This window comes from Acinonyx jubatus, chromosome B4 (assembly GCF_027475565.1).
Source record: "Acinonyx jubatus isolate Ajub_Pintada_27869175 chromosome B4, VMU_Ajub_asm_v1.0, whole genome shotgun sequence".
Lineage (NCBI taxonomy): Eukaryota > Metazoa > Chordata > Mammalia > Carnivora > Felidae > Acinonyx > Acinonyx jubatus.
In genome coordinates, this window is record NC_069387.1 from 54,991,639 (window position 1) to 55,013,523 (window position 21,885).

At 35.7% G+C, this 21,885-nt stretch overlaps 1 protein-coding gene across 1 annotated transcript in view; it reads left to right on the plus strand.

Annotated features, from left to right (window-relative positions):
- ETNK1 (ethanolamine kinase 1) overlaps positions 1-21,885 on the plus strand; it is a 67,113-nt gene that overhangs the window by 39,338 nt on the left and 5,890 nt on the right. The window contains exons 5-7 of the mRNA XM_015064283.3: positions 4,748-4,831; positions 6,974-7,134; positions 21,608-21,681. Coding sequence (XP_014919769.2) covers positions 4,748-4,831; positions 6,974-7,134; positions 21,608-21,681 — 319 coding nt within the window. The remainder of the gene's footprint in view (positions 1-4,747; positions 4,832-6,973; positions 7,135-21,607; positions 21,682-21,885) is intronic.

The following is a 21,885-nucleotide window of genomic DNA, read 5'->3' on the forward strand; positions in this document are numbered from 1 at the left end:
AGAACAAGTTGTAATATTGCTTATTGACTAACCAACTTTAATTCTAATATTTTAATTTCAGCTAACTCTTTAACTGCTATTTTAGAAGTAATTGCTAAAGCTTTTCAGTATGTTTTCTCATGTCTGATGCTCTGTTTATTGGTGGCTGTTTCATTTATTCTCCCCCATTTCTTCATAAAAGCTCATATAAAGATCTAATATAGAACTTTAAATTTCAGTGATGGCAATCATTGATTATTTCTCTGTGAAATACAGGAAGCTGATTTACAGCTGTTTAAAGAAATACAAATGAATGGAAGAAAAAGGAATCTTTTCCTGGGAATTATGGTGTAAACCAGGTTTTTCTTTAGAGTTTTACACAATGTAAAGAGAAAATGGATGAGGCACCATTCTCAGTCACTTGATTGACTCTAAATCTTACCCAGTGTATTATTATTTGTGAAAGATACTGTGGTTTGGTTGTTTCATTGGTATTTTAATGACATAGAGTTTTGTTGTTGTTGGTTTTATTTTAAAATTTAAGTAAATACAAATTTATTTTTGTATTTGGTAACCTGTATTTTCCAGGGTGGAGTTTTTAATGAAAGATAGTGTTAACCTTGTTTTAACTTGTATTCTGGATTACTGTTTAGCATAAAATATCCTTAAATCAGTAAAAAGCTTAAATGCACTGTAAAAGCCTGAACTATTAAGGAAGAGCTGCCTAAAATAATTACTAGATAAGTGTGTTTTTCTTTACTCATACATTCATTCCCACTGTATCTTCAATCATATACTTGGATAAGAATGTCAGAAATGCCATGCTTCGTTCGTTCTTAGTGTTTCATGCTTATTGCTTCTCCCCCATCTCCCATTTAAACGTATGTTAATCGTTGTGTCTCAGCATTCTCTGCCAAACCTTTGTTTATAAGCATTTGAATACTTACTGTGTGCTAGAGATTGCTCTGTGGATTGCGTGATGAAAGATGAAGGGACCTATTGTCCTTCCAGGAAGCCATATGCCATGTAGTGGAGGAGTCAGATCATGAAACAGATATTTACATTCAGAATGATGAGCGCCATGGTGAAGGTGTACACAGGTACTACTGGACGCCAGAGTGAGGGATGAAGGGAAAGTTTCTCAGAGCAGAATATTCCCTTTTTCTGTAAAAGAGAAGAAGCATTTTGCTAACAGTAGGAAATCATGGTTATTTTTCTCTTTGTTCTCTTTCTGCCTTACCTAACACTGAAGAGCAAGTAGAGTGAGTTGAAAAGATTTTCAGGTTCTCATATTGGTTATTTTGCTTTTCATTTTTATACCTTTCCCCTTAGCAAAATAAAGGTATCCAAACAAATGTAGCATGTGAATTATATAGCCTTAGTTAATGAACTAAATTTTTTGATTTCAAAGGACTTTAAAATTTGGCTGTTTTCAGCCATACTGAGATTTGAACAGTTAAACCCAGTAATGTATGGATTTTATTACTCTCAAGCCATACAAAAAATAAAGTCATAAAAAGAAACATAGTTTTTGAAAATCCAGGTTATAATTTTATTCATTAATCTTATGTTTTACCCATTATGTGCAGTGTGCCTTATTATATAAAGATCAATGATACATGGTCTTAGGCCTTAAAGCAGTGCTGCTTTATTTTTTTAGAGGTCAGGGATCCCTTTTAGAATCTGGAAGATTGAGATTGCCTTCAGAAAATGAACATACACATAAGATTTTATAAAAACTTTGAGGGAGTAGTCTCTTTTTTTTCCCTACCCTTGAAACTCCAATTACAAATTCGTGTCTTAAAGAATTAACAAGATAGTCATGCCCTGTGAACTATTAATTATTAATAGTGATGTGGATGTATCTCTAAATAATTGGTGATTTTAGAAATCAGAAATTTATATAAGAAAAAAGTTCAGTATATTTTCTGTTGTTAGGAAAGCATTTCCTAGTAATTTGATTTTTCTGGCACCCAAAATAAGTGAAGTAGGCCTTTTTAATTTTATTTTGTTGCAGAATATTAAATTTAAGGTTGAGTTCCACTTTGTTTGCAATAGTTTGAAAAAAGAATAGTTAATGCAGAGTTTTAAAAAAAATTTTTTTTCCTTTTAAGCTTTGTGTGTTGTAAAATGTGAGTTTGCCAAATTTTCTTCATCTGCTACAGATTAGGTATGCCATTGTTGCTGCCATGTGGCGGCGCACCCCGTGCTTCTTAAACGCACTGACTGGAGGTTTATCGCATCACTTGTTCACATGCACGGAGCCTGGTAACAGCCTCATCTGTATCTTGTTAGCTTCATTTTCTTATTTTTTAAATTTCATTATTTATAAACTCAACATTGCATTTAAAAATAAAGGCTAGTTTTAATGAATTAATGCTACTACAAACAGTCATTGCTAAAATTTTCATACTGAAACAGATTTTAACTTTTGTTAAAATGATCTATGTCTTATTTAAATTGTATTTGTAAGCAGGGATTTTTACCTGCCATTTTAACTATATTTGCCAAATTCTAAATATAATTTTGAAAATTGAAATTGAAGCTTTTGTTTATGTTGCAAAAGTAAGCTTCAGGACTGGGCTGTGTATTTTTATTGGCATGTAAGAGTTAATATGAGCTCTACAAGAATTTGTGTCTAAAGAGTTAAAGCAATCAACAGCTGCAATTAAAAAAATATGTATAAAACGGTTTGGTTGGCTCAGTTGTGCGACTTGTCGAATCTTCTTGAATCCTGATTTCTTAAAGGCTGGGTGGATAGGTATATCCAAAATCATTGGGTTTAGTCTCTTCATCTATTGACAGTTTTACTTAGAGAATTCATCTTAATCTTTTTAAACTATCGGGTTTTTTTCTCCTAAAAGTAATGTTTAATGTAAAGAATTTAAAATACAAGGGAAAAAGGTCACTTGTCTATCACCTGTAATGAAACCAGTTGAAACATACTGTTTTGGTTAATTTCCATTCATCTTTTTTCTCCTGTGCATTATGTTCTTTCCCTGTCTCTAGGCATAGTTTAATAATTTGAATCACTGTGTTTACTATTTTGTATCTTTTTTTCATGTAGCATTTCATGTAATTCTCCTGGTCATCAAATAATTTTTGAAAATTAAAATTTTTTTTCATGGCTGCAGAGTATTTTATTGTGATGGTGGAAGTCACCCTCTTATTACCAGTGTTACCCAGAACAAACTTTAAAACATGTTCTCCCTCCCCATTCTGCAATTTAGTAGTGATTTGATTAACTTTAAGACTTTCTGTGGGATAGTTTTTTGAATTCAAGATTATAATACTTGTGGTGGTTCAAAGCAGTGATTCATTGTAGTCACCAACCTTATATTCTAGAACCTTATATTTATTTCATCAGTATGCATATAGATTTTAATTAACTGGGCTTTGATATTCTGATGATGCTCACTTAATTTACTCTAGACCTAACTAGTACTTATACAAGTTTAGGATTAATATATTAAATGCTGCGACATTAGACATTTTTTTTTGCTTTTATGTAAAATATGCCATTTGCCATGATATTTTTGTGTCATGTAATTCTTTTTCTGAGTTTGAATATGATCAACATATACCCCTAAATTAAACATACATATCCATATCAAGATAGTATCATTCAAAGCTCTTTTATTTGGGAAATTCCAGAGTGTGTGGACCAGGAGTTTGTTTTGTTACTTCAGTTTGATGTTTAAAAGACAGTGTAACTAAGGCATATGCTATGCATTTTCTCAATATAAGCCTCTTAGAAACTATTCTTACAACCATCTCTGTGCGTGTATCCATTTTAACTGTATGGCTCCTTAAGCCTTTGAGTTTGTGATGCCTGGTGTCGACAGTGACCCATTTTGATTTTTTTTTTTTTAAATTTCTTTAGCTCTTTCTCTCTTTCAAAAACTTTTTGTCGTCTCTCTTTTAAAAAGACCTGTATCTTTGAAACAAACCCTCTATTATACTTAGTACTCAAAAATGAAAGTTCCTGAGCAGGAGTATTTCCCCTGGACAGACAGACTTTGCCTTTTATCTTGGGAGAAATGTAATGAAATACACATACATATTTAGCATTAATTTAGAATAGGAATTTAGCTTATATAAAAATCTCTGAAATTAAAAAAAGTTCACACGCAACTATTCCTTTGTTCTTTTTAAAAGATAAAACAACCAACTTAATGCTGCTCAGGTATTCTATTGTAAATTTTAGTTATGTAGCATTCCTAGAAACTATGAGTTTATAGCAACTAATTTCTTAAATTAGGAATATCGTTAAATTGACCAAATATTATCAGGGTTCACTGCAGGGTTCACAGAATTCAAGTCTATTAAAGTTTATATTTGATTTGTATATGTAAAGTGGCTTGTCCGTTCACTTTTGGAGTATCATGATTTGTTAAAATTGCACAGGTTATTAACAATTTCCAAAGATAGTATTTATTTTTTAATTAAATTTGAGTTTTTAAGTATCCGATGCCCCCTTGTGGTGAAAGACATATTTTGCTTTTGTTTGAATTTGGAGAATTATACTTTGACTTTCCTTTAATAAAGTGGACATTAATGTTCACAAGCTGTTGACGATATGTAATTTGAATTTTGTAAAGCTCATTGCCATAAAATTCACAGCCTTACCCTGTATTGTCTCACAAGTGCATGTAACCAAGCACATACAATGAGACAAAATTTTGGAAGCTATTTAATTACAAATAGCATAGGGATTTTCTGATCTTGTATATGATTTCTTATGTCTTTTTTTTTGTGTCTCACATAGGTGATGTACAGTTCATTGATTATGAATATTCTGGATACAACTACCTGGCATATGATATCGGAAATCATTTCAATGAATTTGCAGGTAAAATCCAGGGCTTAACTAATGGAGCAACATGTATAACTTTGCAGTGATACTTAAAAAAGTTTTTTTTTTTTTAAATGTTTATTTATTTATTTTGAGGGGGCAGAGAGAAAAGAGGGGGAGAGAGAATCCCAAGCAGACTTCATGCTCAGTGTGGAGCCCAGTGTGTGGGGCTAGATCTCAAGACTGTGAGATCATGACCTGAGTTGAAATCAAGAGTCAGAGGCTTAACTGAAATGATACTTTTAGAGTTGTTTTTGTTTGTTATCTTTAGGGAAATTCACCTGGGAGTAGGAACAACATTTTTTAACCCTTTACTGACTTTTTTCTTTATTACTAGAAGAAAGAGGAGATGACTCTTTCCTAATCCTTTAAGGAAAATAATAAATAATCATTGTGGTTAACATTAAGACCTGACATAATGCAGAGTGTTTCATAAATCTCATTTTTTCCCTCCACAACAATATAACTTAGGTTATATTCCAGTTTACACATGGAGAAAGTAACTCACCAAAGGTCACAGTAAAATACAGAGAACTTAGATTTGCATTTTTTTTTCTAATCCTTTAAAAGCGTTTGTTGTTTCCATTTTGTACTTAAGCTTTGGAATGTTGGACAACTAAGAAGCTAAATAATTTGTTTTTTATTTTGTCTTTGGCTATGAATAATGGAAAGCCTTGTCATTTTACCCCTGAAAATTAATCTTTTATCACTGTCAAGTATAAAAGTTTTAGGTTTTTTAATGTTAAAAGGAATTAATTTAAAAATACATTTTATGACTATATTTAGAAACATGAAATGCTCTAAAACTAAAGATTAGAAAATTCTCTTGGATGATTTATAGTAGGAACTTTTCATTGCTGAATTTGTATTTGTTACCATTCATGCATTCTTATATTTACATATACTTAGCAAACTGGGAAGAAGTTGGAGAGGGTTTTAATTTATGTGTTTTCAGTTATTTCCCTACACCAGACCTTTCATATACATCCTATATCCCCACACATGTGCTATACATATTAAAAGGGAAAGCAGCTGTGCATATAATGAGATATCACCGTATCCATCTTAGTATAATGGGTCATCACTGCTGTAGATATAAAAGAGGAAGCTCTGGTGATCCTAATATGATTTTGTGTAGGAAAAAATTGAGCTGAAGTTTGCAAGTTAGGTAGAATTTGAGATGTGCAGATAGAAGAGAAAGGAAAGCGCTGCAGGAAGGAGGAATAAAACTTCAAGGTGAGTGTACATGTTGGTAGGATATAAAACTCATGGAGGAGCATATAGGACTTACAAGACCAGAGAAGTGAAGTTTGGACCAACTCATGAAGAACACTGAGGGGTAGACAAAATAGTATAAACTTTATTTTCTAGGTTACTATTTTTCTTTTTTTATTAAAAAAAATTTTTTTTAATGTTTATTTATTTTTGAGAGAGAGCACAAGCAGGGGAGGGGCTGAGATAGAGGGAGACACAGAATCCGAAGCAGGCTCCAGGCTCTGAACCATCAGCACAGAGCTTGATGTGGGGTTTGAACTCACAAACCACGAGGTCATAACCTGAGCTGAAGTTGGAGGCTTAACTGACTGAGCCATCCAGGTGCCCCTAGGTTACTCTTTTTCAAATAGCACATCTTAAAACCAGATTTGGTGGGTGATTATTTTAAAACAAGCAGCAGAAAAGAAAAGACATAGAAGGTATCCGAGTTGGAAGGAGTAGTTAGGGTAAATATTGTTTTGTGGAACTTAGTACCAGGAGAATGTATAAAGTTTCAATGTAAAATGTATTTCTTACCCTGTGAGTAATGGTAAAAAATGTTTTTAGAGCTGGAGTTCTAGGAAATGCTCTAAATATTAGTGTGCTTAAGAATCTCCTGAGGTGCTTGTTAGAATGAAGATTTGGGGCTTCTGATATGGGTGGTTCAAGCTTCACACTTTGAGGAGAAATTGAAGCAATGAGAATTGATTATGATAATGAAACAGGTCATACATTAGGATTCAAGTTTCAGCACGTTAGATTTTTGGGTTTATTTTAATAAATGCTATTAACATCTAGTTATTTTAGGATTACTTTAGGAATTATTCAAGTATATACGAGATAACGTGTTTTTAAAAGTTTTAGTGTTCCTTTTTTCCATTTCAGGTGTGAGTGATGTAGACTATAGTCTCTATCCAGACAGACAACTACAGGGCCAGTGGCTGCGTTCTTACCTTGAAGCTTACAAAGAGTATAAAGGCTTTGGGACTGAAGTCACTGAGAAGGAGGTTGAAATACTCTTCATTCAGGTCAATCAGTTTGCATTGGTAAGTTTAACTATTAACAATGAAAGATTCTTAATATAATTTAAACAGCTTTTAAAAAAAAATGTTTTTTCATTTTCAAAAGAGAGGGAGCAGGGGAAGAGGGACAGAGAGGTAGCAGAGGATCTGAAGTGGGCTCTGCACTGACAGCAGTGAGCCCGATGTGGGGCTCGAACTGACAGAACCGTCAGATGACCTGAACTGAAGTGGGATGCTCAACCGACTGAACCACCCACATGCCCCTAAAAAGCTTTTTAATTTTCATCATCTTTTGTGTATTTTTGTTCAAAATTAGGACAAAACATGATTTTTTTTACAACTCCCATATTAAGGAGCTTTTGAGGACAGAGATTTTGTTTTATTCATTATTTTATTCTTAACCTCTAAAATAACAGTGCCTTACCCACATGGTAAGTGCTCAGTAATTACATGATGAATGGATTCTAGCTAGAGTTAGGATTAATTGTGAAGCAGTTTTTTTATATTCTATCTATTCTCTTTATGTTACAAAAAACATATAATCAAGGAAAGATTTATGGGAAACGAGGCTTTCCACAGTACATTTAAATTTTTTTTTAATGTTTGTTTATTTTTGAGAGACAGACGAATGAGGAAGGGGAAGAGAGAGAGGACACAGAATCCAAAGCAGGCTCCAGGTTCTGAGCTGTTAGCACAGTGCCTGACACTGGGCTTGAACTCATGAACAGTGAGATCATGACTTGAGCTGAAGTCGGACGCTTAACCGACTGAGCCATCCAGGTGTCCCTCCACAGTACATTTAATCATCACATCTTACTGTTAAGATGATAAAAGTAGATTGGAAGGAATAGAATTATGTTTTCATAACTTACCTAGTATTTTGTCTTGGTCTTCTTTTGATAAGCAGTTAGTTATTTCCAGCTTCTTTGATGTGTTAATGCTTTATTATTATTTTTAAGACCCACTTTTCTGTACTCTTGAGTGCATTTATTTTTTAAAAAAGAGTTCAATTATCTTTTGAGAGTGGTGTGATGAATTAGAATGAGCTTTCAGCTAAGGTGTTACACAATTAAATTGAATACTAGGTTGAAGTTATTTTAGCTGTTTCTTCTTAGTTTTAATACAATTTGGTACAATTCACATGGGGAATATTTGCTATGTTGTCTTTACAAATAAACCCTGTTGATGGCTCATGGGTGTACTTTTTCCATTGTTTTAAGAGCAGCATTTTCCCAGAGCCATTCAGAATACATCTGAAATAAGAGGGTGTGCTGAAACTTGACTCATCTTCTGTTCTGATATCTATTTTCAGCGAACTGTTGGCTTAATTAATGGCCTGCTCTCCAGCTGGTCCTAGGATGCCTGCTGTTCCCATTTATTTTATTTAAGCATGATCTTAAAGTAGAGAATGTAGGGTTTTCTTTCTCATGACGTTACTTAATAAACTTCAAAATTTACCTACATAGTTCTGTTTAGCCACTGTCTATATTAATATGAGGAATATTATTGTCGCTATAATTTATATTTTTTCATGCACCTATTTACGTAAATTATTCCTAAGGCATTGAGTTCATTAATTTCCACAGAAAGTCCACATAGCTTATTGATTAGTCAAACAAAAACACTTTTACTATTAGCTACCTTGGGTTCTTTTGTAAACTTTTGATGATAAAAATTTAACAGCTTTGGATACTGCGGTTATATATATATCATGGTATTGAAAAATAACTACTTCTGGTTTGATTATCAAGTTGTTTATAATACCCATTAATAAGATACCTAGTACTTACTACTCTAGGTCATGTAGATTGGAGGATTAAAAGAAGAATACAACAGTGCATTGCTTCAAAGTACTTACAATTTGGAAGGGCAAATAATATGTACAAAATACTTTTTAGATAACATTTAACATGCATCCCTGTTTAAAATTCATAGCAAATTAGAATTGGAGGGAAACTTACTTAACCTGATTAAACAAACAACCTGATTTTATTTTATTTTTTAAAGTTTATTTATTTATTTTGAGAGAGAGCGAGCACAAACGAGAAAAGGCAGGGGGGCGGGGGAGAGAATCCCAGACAGGCTTTGCACAGTCAGTATGGAGCCCGATGCCGGTCTCAAACTCAAGAACTGTGAGATCATAACCTGAGCCGACTTCAGATACTTAATGAACTGAGCCACCCAGGCACCACAATTTAACCTGAATAAGAAGAAAAAAGAATATATGAAATGTACAGCAAACATTCATGAAATGTCATGATCAGTAGAAGGTCTTACAGAAAAAGAATAAAGGATGGTTGATGAGGGACACCTGTGTGGTTCAGTTGGTTAAGCGTCTGACTCTTGATTTCAGCTCAGGTCATGATCAATCTCATGGTTTAAGCCACACATCGGGCTCTGTGCTGTTAGCACAGGTTGGGATTTTCTCTTTCCCTCTCTCTCTCTGCCCCTACCCTGCTCATGTGCATGTGCTCTCTCTCAAAATAAAAACTTCAAGAAAAAACAGAAGGATGGTTAATGAGACATAAAACTTCGATACCTTTTTAATAGTATTCCTTATTTAGCATGTCCTTAATTTACATAATCTTTAGTTTTCATATACATTACAGTTTATTCTCTGAGAGTCTGTTACCAATTTCCGATTTTTCCTCATTAAGAAACCATTGAGAACCAGGTATGAAGCCAATTTTGGTTTGAATTTCTCTTTTTATTTAAATTGTGCTGCGGTCCTCTTTTATGTGCTGTTCTTGACAACTCTCTCCAGAGGTGGGTTACTTTCTTGCATCAGGACCTCTCTTGCTATCTTTAGAATAGAAAGAATGTAGCAGAATTTAGATGAATGCTCACATTTGGCTTCACAGCCCCTCTTACTTGAGATTATTAATTTTCCTGAGATTTGATGTATATGCCTTTCTTGTCATTTTTTAAAGAATCATTTTATTATTTTCTTTTTTAATATTTATTTACTTAGCATGTATGCACATGCAGGGAAGGGGTAGAGAATCCCAAGCAGGCTCCCTGATGTCAGTGCAGAGCCTGATATGGGGGCTCAATCCCATGAACCATTAGTTCATTACCTGATCTGAAATCAAGAGTCGGACACTTAACTGATTGAGCCACCCAGGTGTCCCTGTATGCCTTTCATTTTCAAGATTTTTTTTTGCAATTTTTTTTCTTTTTTTAAGCTAGCCCAGTTTACATAATTCTTTTACCAACTCTTAATTTCACCCCACAGTAATTAAGTAAACGTCTGTCGCAATCTCAAGTGTTGGAATGAATAAATAATTGGGAAGGTAGGGGGAAACAAAAGCAAACCCTCTGTCTTTTTTCTTTATTATCTTTCATGCACTCCTCAGGCCACTGCAATCTGTCTTCTCCCCTCACTATTCTAAAAATAAAAAATAATTCATGGCAGGGTTACCAATAATGACATAATTACTAAATACAGTTTGAACTTTCAGTGTTTATCTTATTTGTTCTGCCAAAATCATTTGACAGTATTTACCATTGATTTTTAGAATTTTTTCTTTATTAATTTTTGTGATAACCATTCTTCCTTGGTTCTCTTTTGTATTTTCCTACTCAGTCTCTTTCCCTGGCTCCTCCTTTTCTTCCTCTTCTCCCAGTCCTCTTACAATACTGGTGTTTCCTATTGTCCTGATTTTGGGTTCTCCCAGCTCCTTTCGCTTTAAATATTTCCATTGGATGATTTAATCCCATTACTTTTTTTTTTTTTTAATGTTTATTTTTGAGAGAGACCGAGCACGACCAGTGGAGGGGCAAAGAGAGAGGGAGACACAGAATCCGAAGCAGGCTCCAGGCTCTGAGCTGTCAGCACAGAGCCCAGCTTGGGGCTCGAACTCATGGACCGGGAGATCATGACCTGAGCCTAAGTCAGACTCTTAACCGATTGAGCCACCCAGGTGCCCCTAGTCCTGTGACTTTATTGTACTTCCTATTATATTAATGATCCCAAGTTGATTTTTTTTTTCCTTTGTTGATCTCAAGATCAGTATTTGCCACCATCCAGGATACCATTAGTAATTGACCACAGTATGTCCAAATTTGAATTTTATTTCATGCATCCTGTCCTCTGTTCCATTATTTATTCTTTGTTCTGTCTTGATTTAATTAAATATCATCCATGTAGTTGCTGTATTCTGAAATCAGGAAAAAAGTAATTTTCTTTTATGTCATGTGTTCCTCTTCTTTATTATCAATTTTTTCTGTTTCCAAGTTCTGTTACTCTTAGTTCCTAAAATTCTCTCAATTCCAGCCATATCTCCTTAATTATGTGACATTTGATTAAGCTGTTAATTTGTCACCTATGTCAACTTCTACTGGTCTCTTTGCCTCCAAGTTTCTCCTGTCTATATTTCATCCTGTACATTTAAAAAGTTAATCTTTTTAATAACTAGATCTAATTCATGAATATAAGTATGTCTCTTCCATTTTTATGGTTCCCTGTGACCTACAGGGTGAATCCAAATGATAGCAGTCTGTAAATTCTGTCTTCTTCCCCACCTCCACTTCTGCTTTAGCAGAGTCATCTTGTTTTCTGTACATTCCATGTTTGAAGCCTATATGCTTTTGTATAAGTTATTTCTTCCTCCCTAGAGTGCCCTTTTCCCTGCATCCTCTGGCAAATTCTTTTTGTTCCTTATAGACGTGTCTTATATACTGTTTCCTCCTCTGAGAACCTTCCTTCCTTGATCACTTGTCATGAAGACAGCGTATACATACATTATAAAGCTGATTTGATAAGTGGAGAAAAGAGGTTTGAGTAAGATTAGGATATAGATGTTTTTTAATGAATGGCTGGTTAAATATTTACTGCTGAGGGCGTGAGTAGACTTGTAAATATTAAAAGACTTCATATGTTGCTGATTGTTTATTGTAATTAACTAATACTGAGATGGTAAACAAAAGTAGGCATTTGTATTATAAAATCAAATAGAGTATACATATGGGTTTTTTAATTGTTAGACACATTGTTTGCAGACTTTGGATTATTTCTAAGAAAATGTTAGTTGTAGGAAACCAGTTTTTAGGTTTTTTCAGAAACCAGTTTGAGGATTCATTTTAGTTACTTGTTTGTCTTATAAAGCCTTGAATTGTTCTTTGCCACAGAGATGGGTACCTGTTCTCAGTAATATGAATTCACACTAGATGCACTTCTGGCTTTGTGGAGGGAGACTTTATTAATTATAAGGGGAAGAGATTATAAGGAATTAAACAATTATAGTAAACACAAGGAAGGAGAGAAGTATAGAGAAGAACAAAGAAGGGTTAGTACACCAAGTCAGGTACTTATAACATCCAACCTTCTTGCTAGGGAAGCCCCGTGGTGAATAGCCCAGTTGGAGTCCTGATAGAGGGTTGTGGGCAGAGCATCCTCCCCTCAGGTGGGACTTCAAACAAGCTCTTCCCGCCAGGGCAATATATATTACCCTTGTGTGACTTATGGTTAGTCATTAAGTTTGCCTCAGTGCAGTCCCGAGCTATACTGTTTTTCTCTGTTTCTCTTATCGTATCTCACAATCTTAGGAGCCTGGGCTTCTGCATATTCCTCATCCATCCCCCCATCCTGGTCTGGCTCAAGGAGGAAGGTGAGGCTTGTTAATCCTTCTTGTTGTCAGGAACAGAAGCGTCAGCTCTGATCCTGAGGCCAGATGCAGAATAAGCCAACTGAGCCCCCCCCGCCCCGATTGTGTTTGTGCGGCTGTCAGAAATGCATGACAGGTCATACAAACAACTTCTATACAGAACAATAGCCTAGAAGTTAAAATGCCCTTTAATAGACTTACATATCTACAACTTCCAAATTTGAAAGAAATAATAAGAGTATAAGTAAATCACATAGAATATTACATTATTTTATTAGGACTTAAGTATTTTCTTTGATATTTTGGGGAAATGATGAATGGGCTGTTTTCCTGCATTTCCGTTTCATCCATTTAAGAGTCTAATGTATATAAATTTTTCATTTTTCATCCTATAAAAGGTGTTGCCTGTCAAAAAGAGGGATTTTTGTGAAGTTTGTGTGTAGTGCATCTCTAATGTAGAACTGTTTAGTTATTTTATACTAGTATATGAATGAACGTTGCTTGAAATGGCGGGAAGAGCTGGTTTGATGTTATTTTTAGGTGTAGAATTTCCTGATTGCAGTCTTTTCTACTCACAGAACTGGCCTGATCAGAGATTACAGATGATTTTTATATCACTTTAAATATGGTTAGGTGATTTAAACTAGTGGTTCTCAAACTTTTTCATCTCAGGATTTTCTTTTTACACTTCCAAGATTTTTTTTTTTTAATGTTTTTTATTTCATTTTTGAGAGAGCATGCGTGCGTAAGTGCAAGCAGGGGAGGAGCAGGGAGAGAGGGAGACTGAGAATCCAAAGCAGGCTTCAGGCTCCGAACTGTCACCACAGAGCCTGATGCAGGGCTTAAACTCACAAACCACGAAATCATGAAGTCAGACACTTAACCAACTTGAGCCATCCAGGACACCCCCCCCCGCTCCCCAATTTTTTTTTTTTAAAGAGCATGCAAGCAGAGTAGGGGCAGAGGGGCAGGGAGAGGGGGAAGACAGAGAATCCCAAGCAGACTCTGTGCTGTCAAGCACAGAGCCTGATGCAGGGATTGAACTCACAAACAATGAGGTCATGACCTAAGCTGAAATCAAGAGTCAGAACTTAACTGACTGAGCCACCCAGGCGCCCCAATATTTTTTTTTGAATGTTTATTTATTTTGAGAGAGTGCAAATAGGGGAGGGGCAGAGAGAGAGAGGGAGAAAGAGAATCCCAAGCAGGCTTCATGCTCAGCCCACAGCCAGACATGGGGCTTGATCTCATGACCCTGAGATCATGACCTGAACCCAAATCAAGAGTTGGACACTCAACCAACTGAGCCACCCAGACATCCCTCAAGATTTTTTTGAAGACATCTATGAGCTTTTGTTTATTTCAGTTAATTATCAGTATTTGTCATACTGAAAATTAAAACAAATTCAAAATATTTATTAAGTAAAAAATAATAAACTTGTTAATATAAACATCATTTTGAATGGAAAATAACTATTTTTCCAAAACAAAAAAACAATTTAGTGAGAAGAATGGCATTATTTCACACTTTTGCAAATCCTTGTAATGTCTGGCTTAATAAAAGTTAGATTCTTTTTTTTTTCTAATTTTTTTTTAATGTTTTATTTTTTTTTGAGACCGAGAGAGACAGAGCATGAGCAGGAGTGGGGCAGAGAGAGAGGGAGACACAATCTGAAGCAGGCTCCAGGCTCCAAGCTGTCAGCACAGAGCCTGACACGGGGCCGATGGCGGGGCTCAAACTCACAAACCACGAGATCATGACCTGAGCCAAAGTCGGATGCTTAACCAGCTGAGACACCCACGCGCCCCAAAAGTTAGATTCTTATATCTACTTCTGCATTTCATCTGTTGCAATATATTGGCTTGGTTAAAGTATACAAAGAAAGTTCTGTGTCACACACGTATTGGAAGAAATGAGTACATTGCCTTTTCAGATAATTGTGGATTTTCTCTTTGATACATCACCAGAACTCAACAGGTGGTTATTTCTTAAAGGTTAGTTGCAATGTGCAGTCAGAAAACATCAATTAATTTTTCGTATTCTATTATATTATAATCCATTGATTTACTTTGCACTTTGAATGGCTCTTTTGGCAGTGCATGATTTTGTAATTTTAACACCATTCAGTATTATTTGGGAAATATTGATTCATTGAGTTGTATAGATCTTACAGATGTTAATACATCTCATTATATGATATAAAAATATCACATTTGCTGATATCACAATCAGTGTCATCAGAAAAGTTTTAAATACTGTATTGAGAAGCTGGTAGGCTCACAGAATCAAATACAAATTTTCCAAAGTTCTAATTTTAGGTTGAATACTTGAAGACTATCATTGACAACAAATACTGTCAATTATTTTCATTGAAATGACAAGTGCTCTTTTTTATATCTGAGAAATATCTGCCAAATGCCCAAGTCTAATAAGTGGTTCGAATGTCAGTTGTTCTTTCAAGTAAACATGATGTTCCATTAAAAATGTGCAAGTTCAGCTCACAACTCAGTCATAAATGTTTTTCCTTGAAACAACCTTCCTCTTTTGGGTGTATAGCAGACTGCTTTATGTGTACTTTCCTACACCATCTCACAGAATATTAGAACGTGTACTCAAGGGTAGACATTTAATAAAATTAATAATTTCAATGGCTTCGTAAAGGACATTCTTCACACAGACAAGACTTGTCTTTTACTGTGTGTAGTGGTGATGTGAGTGTGTGTGTTTGGTGACACTGCCTTGACATATTGTAAGGTACTAGTAGCTTTACCCACCATTGCTTTTAAACCATCATTGCAGATGTTAACATATTCAAGAAGGCAAGTAGCATATTAATAGTATTATAAGAAATATATATTTTTTAAATCCAATGTTTTATTAAAACAAAAATAGAACCAAAGTTAAAATATACTTGATCCTTTTTTTTTTTTTAATAGCAAGAGAGTAAGGGCTTTAATACTGCTATCATCTGTATTTGAAGACACAGCACTGAAACAAAACCAAATAATTTTTTCCCTTACTGAAAAATTCAACACTCATGTAAGAAAGTTAAAGAAAAATACACCGTTGGGGTGCCTGGGTGGCTTAGTCAGTTAAGCATCCGACTTTGGCTCAGGTCATGGTCTCATGGTTCGTGAGTTCAAGCCCCATGTTGGGCTCTGTTCTGACAGCTCAGAGTTTGGAGCTTGCTTTAATTTTTTTAGTATTTATTTTTATTTAATTTTTTACATTTTATTTTTTTTAATTTACATCCAAATTAGATATCCTATAGTGCAACAGTGATTTAATGCCTCTTACCCATTTAGCCCAACCCCCCTCCCACAACCCCTCCAGTAACCCTCTGTTTGTTCTCCATATTTAAAACAAAAATTTTTTTTACATTATTTATTTTTGAGAGACAGAGTGAGACAAAGTGAGAGTGGGGGAGGGGCAGAGAGAGGGGGAGACACAGGATCGGAAGCAGGCTCCAGGCTCTGAGCTGTCAGCACAGAATTCGACGTGGGGCTCGAACCCACAGACTGTGAGATCATGACCTGAGCCGAAGTTCGACGCTCAACCAACTGAGCCACCCAGGCGCCCTCCATATTTAAGAGTATTTTATGTTTTATCCCCTCCCCCCCCATTTTTATATTTTTTTTGTTTCCCTTCCCTTTTGTTCATCTGTGTCTTAAAGGCCTCATATGAGTGAAGTCATATTTGTCTTTTTCTGACTAATTTCGCTTGGCATAATACCCTCTAGTTCCATCCACATAGTTGCAAATGGCAAGATTTCAGTCTTTTTTTTTTTTTTTTTTAACGTTTTATTTATTTTTGAGACAGGGAGAGACAGAGCATGAACGAGGGAGGGTCAGAGAGAGAGGGAGACACAGAATCTGAAGCAGGCTCCAGGCTCTGAGCTGTCAGCACAGAGCCCGGCGCGGGGCTTGAACTCACGGACCGCGAGATCGTGACCTGAGCCGAAGTCGGCTGCTTAACCGACTAAGCCACCCAGGTGCCCCAAGATTTCATTCTTTTTGATTGCCGAGTAATACTCCTTGTGTGTGTGTGTGTGTGTGTGTGTGTGTGTGTGTGTGTGTATACGTATATATACATGTATATACATATAGTATATGTACATACATATGTACATATGTACATATGTATGTATATATACATATAGTATATGTATATATACATATATACATATAGTGTATATATATATATATATGTGTATGTATGTATACACACCATTTCTTTATCCACTCATCCAATGATGGACATTTAGGCTTTTTCCATACTTTGGCTATTGTTGATAGTGCTGCTACAAACATTGGGGTGCATGTACCCCTTCGAAACAGCATACCTGTATCCCTTGGATAAATACCTAGTAGTGCAATTGCTGGGTCCTAGGGTAGTTCTATTTTTAAGTTTTTGGGGAACCTCCACACTGTTTTCCAGAGTGGCTGCACCAGCTTGCGTTGCTACCAGCAATGCAGAAGAGATCCTCTTTCTCAGCATCCTTGTCAACATCTGTTGTTGCCTGAGTTGTTAATGTTAGCCATTCTGACAGGTGTAAGATGGTATCTCATCATGGTTTTGGTATGTATTTCCCTGATGATGAGTGATGTGGAGCATTTTTTAATGTGTCAGTTGGCCATCTGGATGTCTTCTTTGGAGAAGTGTCTATTCGTGTTTTTTGCCCATTTCTTCACTGGATTATTTGTTTTTTGGGTGTTGAGTTTGATAAGTTCTTCATAGATTTTTGGATACTAACCCTTTTTCTGGTATGTCATTTGCAAACATCTTCTGTCATTCTGTTGGTTGCCTTTTAGTTTGGCTGATTGTTTCCTTCGCTGTTCAGAAGCTTTACATTTTGTTGAGGTCCCAATAGTTCATTCTTGCTTTTGTTTCCCTTGCTTCTGGAGATGTGTTGAGTAAGAAGTTGCTGCAGCCAGGGTCAAAGAGGTTTTTGCCCGCTTTATCCTTGAGGATTTTGATGGCTTCCTGTCTTACATTTAGGTCTTTCATCCATTTTGGGTTTATTTTTGTGTATGGTGTAGGAAAGTGGTTCAGGTTCATTCTTCTGCGTGTTTCTGTCTAGTTTTCCCAGCACCACTTGCCGAAGAGACTGTATTTCATTGGATATTGTTTCTTGCTTTGCCAAAGATTAGTTGGCCATATGTCTGTGGGTCCATTTCTGGGTTCTCTATTCTCCTATATTGATCTGAGTGTCTGTTTTTGTGCCATATAGGAAATAGTTTTGAGTCTCAGACACCTCCCCTGGGTTGACAACCACTGTTTTAGACTTTAAAAAGAAGGAAGCACATCTCATCTCATAATTCATTTCTCAATATGTGGGACTTCCTCAGGTAGAAAGAGGACCATTTTTGTTATGTTATTTTTATATTATTTTTTATTTTATTTTATAATATTTTATTTTATTTTTTAATGTTTATTTTTGATAGAGAGTGTGCGTGCACACACGCACAAGAGCACAAGTTGGGGAGGGGCAGAGAGCAGGGAGACACAGAATCTGAAGCAGGCTCTATGCTCTGAGCTGTCAGTCAGCACAGAGCCAGATGTAGGGCTCTAACCCACAAACTGTGAGCTCATGACCTGAGCTGAAGTCAGATGCTTAACCCACTGAGCCAACTAGGCACCTCAGAAAACCATTTTTGAAAGTTTTTATATTTTTATCATTCTAATTTTATATAATTATAGTAATTAGCATTTTATTGAATGTTTGTTATATACCAGATATATATACTCGGCTCCGATGTGTGTTTTTTCTACATCACTAAGTAGTTCTCCAATTCTCAGCAGTGTCCTGCAATTCCATAGGTGTTAGATCCCATAGGTTAAGGGTTAAGTCTCACGACACTTCACTCCACTGTTCCCTCTTTCAGGTGCCAGTTGCAAGTCTCATTTGTTACCTGTGATTCTTACCCACTGGCTATAAATCGGAGGTTTCCAAAATTCCCACTTTGGGTGCGGTTAATTTGCGAGAGTGGCACTTAGAACTCAGAGAAGCATTTACATATGTTTACCAGTTTGTTATAAAGGATACAGAAGAACAGTCAGATGAAGAGGTACATAGGGCAAGGTCTAGAAGGGTCCTGAGCATAGGAACTTCTGTTCTCGAGGAGGATAGTGTATACCACCCTCCAGCGTGTGGATATATATTCTGGTTCACCAGGCCTGGAAGCTCTCTGAACCCTCTCCTTTTGGGTTATATGGAGCCTTCATTACATAGGCAAGATTGATTAAAACATTGGGCATTGAAAACTGAACTCCGGTCTCTCTCCCCTTTCCCCTCCCTGGAAGTTGTGAGATGCCCACCCCTCTAATCATCTCATTGGTTTCCCTGGCAACCAATTCTCATCTAGAGGTGCTTTCCAAAACTCAGGTGTGGTTGAAAGGGACTTGTTTTGAATAACAAGATACTCCTTTTACGTTTATTGTTCTGGAACTATTTCAGGAACTTATAATAAAAGACCAAATATTATAACAAAAAGATGTTCCCATTGCTGTTATGCTTAGAAAATTCCAAGGATTTGGGGAACTGTGAGCCAGAGACAGTGGATAAAAACCAAATATTTATTTCTCATTATAAATCATATCACACCTGCATTTTACAGGTGAGGAGACAAAGGTACAGAGAGGTTAATTGCTCAAAGTCATATAGGTAATAATGTTTGCAATTTGACTCCAGAGCTCAGCTTTTCTTAAATTTTGTTTAACCATTAGACTTCATGTGCATGTGACTTTAGCTGTTTACTCTTTACTACAATATTTATTCTTTTCTATATCTGTATTTGATGGGAAGTTATATATCCTGCTAGTGATTTTTTGAGGAAGTTAAAAGCAAAGTGTGATAATATTTTTTAAATGGATATTATTACAACAACATACTTTAAAGAGATCTTTAGAGGTTAAAAGTTTCATAGATACCTGTGTGTGTGTGTGTGTGTGTGTGTGTATGAAGTAAGGGAGATGATTCTTTTTCAGAAATACCAAATAAAAGCTGTGCTGTCTAGTTAATAGTAGGTTTACAACCTATTGGACATATATATGAAACCCCTCTCCCCCCATAATGAGTGCCAAACCCTTGGACACTTCACTTCCCCATTCTTCCCCTTCTCCGTTTCGCAGGCTTATTTTTACAGGTTTTGTAGTGAGCATGAACCAAAGAACAACAGAGGGACTGAAAGTCTGTGCATCACCTCAGGAAATGTACATTATTCCAATTAGACTACTTTTTGCCTTAGATGGGCATAGGTGATGGGGTAAGGCTATAATCACTGTAGTACTCAGCCAGTGAGGATCCAGAGGAGGAACTTGCACACTAGGAGATAAATTGTCTGCTGTGACTGCTCCGAGTGTGCTTGTCTGTCAGACACCTGCTCTTGCAAGACTGTTGATTAAAGTCTTGCTTCACTGTGCTCTGAGTCTCCGTGTCCCTCCTTTGATTGGGTCAGTGAGATTATTTCCCACGATATATATAATTCCCTTCCTTCCTTCAAGGCCCCCGAGTAGGGGGTAGAGGGGCAGAGGGAAAGAATCTTTTTTTATTAAATGTTCATTTTTGAGAGATAAAGAGTGTGAGCACAAGCAGGGGAGGGGTAGAGAGAAAGGGAGACAGAGGATCTGAAGTAGGCTCTGTGCTGACAACAGAGAGCCCAATGCAGGGCTTGAACCATGAGATGATGACCTGAGCCAAAGTCAGACACTTAACCAACTGAGCCATGCAGGCAACTGCCAGAATGAATCTTAAGCAGGTTCCACACTCAGTGTGGATCCCATGACCCTAGGATCATGACCTGAGCCTAAATCAAGAATTGGACACTCAACATACTGAACCACCTACACACTAGATGCCCCCTCCATTAATCTTTAAAACAATCCTGTGTGGAATACAGAATGGCTAATAGTTTCTTATCTTTTAAGTGATAATTCTGACACTAAAAATTTGTGACTTACTGAAGGTTGTTGCAAAAAGAGTTAGTGACAGAACCTGGACTTGAAACCCCCCAATTCACAATTCAAATTAAGAATCCTTCCTCATTCATTGTGTTGCTTTACCTACCCAATTGGTTTGTTTGATTATTTTAATACCAAGATCACAGCTGTTGAGGAATTTTTTTTTCTGAGACACCTTTTGTTGTTACTATAAGGAATTTATTTGAAATAAAACCCTTCAAGACTTTTTTTCTAGCTATATTTTTAGTTAGACTATTTCTTGGGAAGTGAGGTTTTATTAGCTAATATTCGAATCTTAAGATATTTTCTTGTTTAACTGGAAATAGATTGTAAAGCACACACATAGCAGTTATTTTATAGCTCGTACAGTCATCTGTTTTTCTCTTGAAGTCTTAAGACCCATTTTTGTCTGGCGTAGGTAAAATCATGTTACAGTATGTCATGGTTGGTTATAGAAAATTGTTGGGCCAATAAAAATTGTTTTGAGATGTTTGGCATGTCTAGAACATTTTTCATATTTAAATATATTTTTCATTTTTGAGATTTGGATTTTCCCTTTTGTTTATATTTTTATGTCAAAAAGCCAAAGTCCTTTGATAATCCTGTATTTTATAGGAAAAGCCTGTTGGCAGTTTTAATCATTAAAAATAATTAACCAACATCTATTAGTACTGATGCTGAACTCAGTCTCCACAAAGCAGTTACAGGAATTGGGCTTTATTTTCTTAAGAGGTTATAAACATATTATAATGTCTTTTGGTGTGGACATAGATAGTCATCCAGATAACTGTATGCTCAGTATTTGCTGTTTTTTAGACAGAGCATCAAGATTGTATTCAGCATGGAGTTGAAGAAAAAGAACATTATTTGACAGTTGTTTTATTAAGAAATGTATTACCATAATTCTTGATTTTTCTTTCCTCCTTTTTAGGCTTCTCATTTCTTTTGGGGATTGTGGGCTTTGATTCAAGCCAAATACTCCACTATTGACTTTGATTTCCTTGGGTAAGTTTAATTATACTCTGTGTATTACATTTGTCTCTACTTTTTTTGTTTGTTTTTTTTTGGTGTACGTGTAGAACTCATGGGGTACACTGTAGTTATTATTATTTTCAGTCAAATCTTCTAAAGGTTTCATACATTTAATGGTTTGCAAGGAAATCTGGTATACCAATCTGTTAAATACTCTATTAGAAAAGTGTCCAGTAG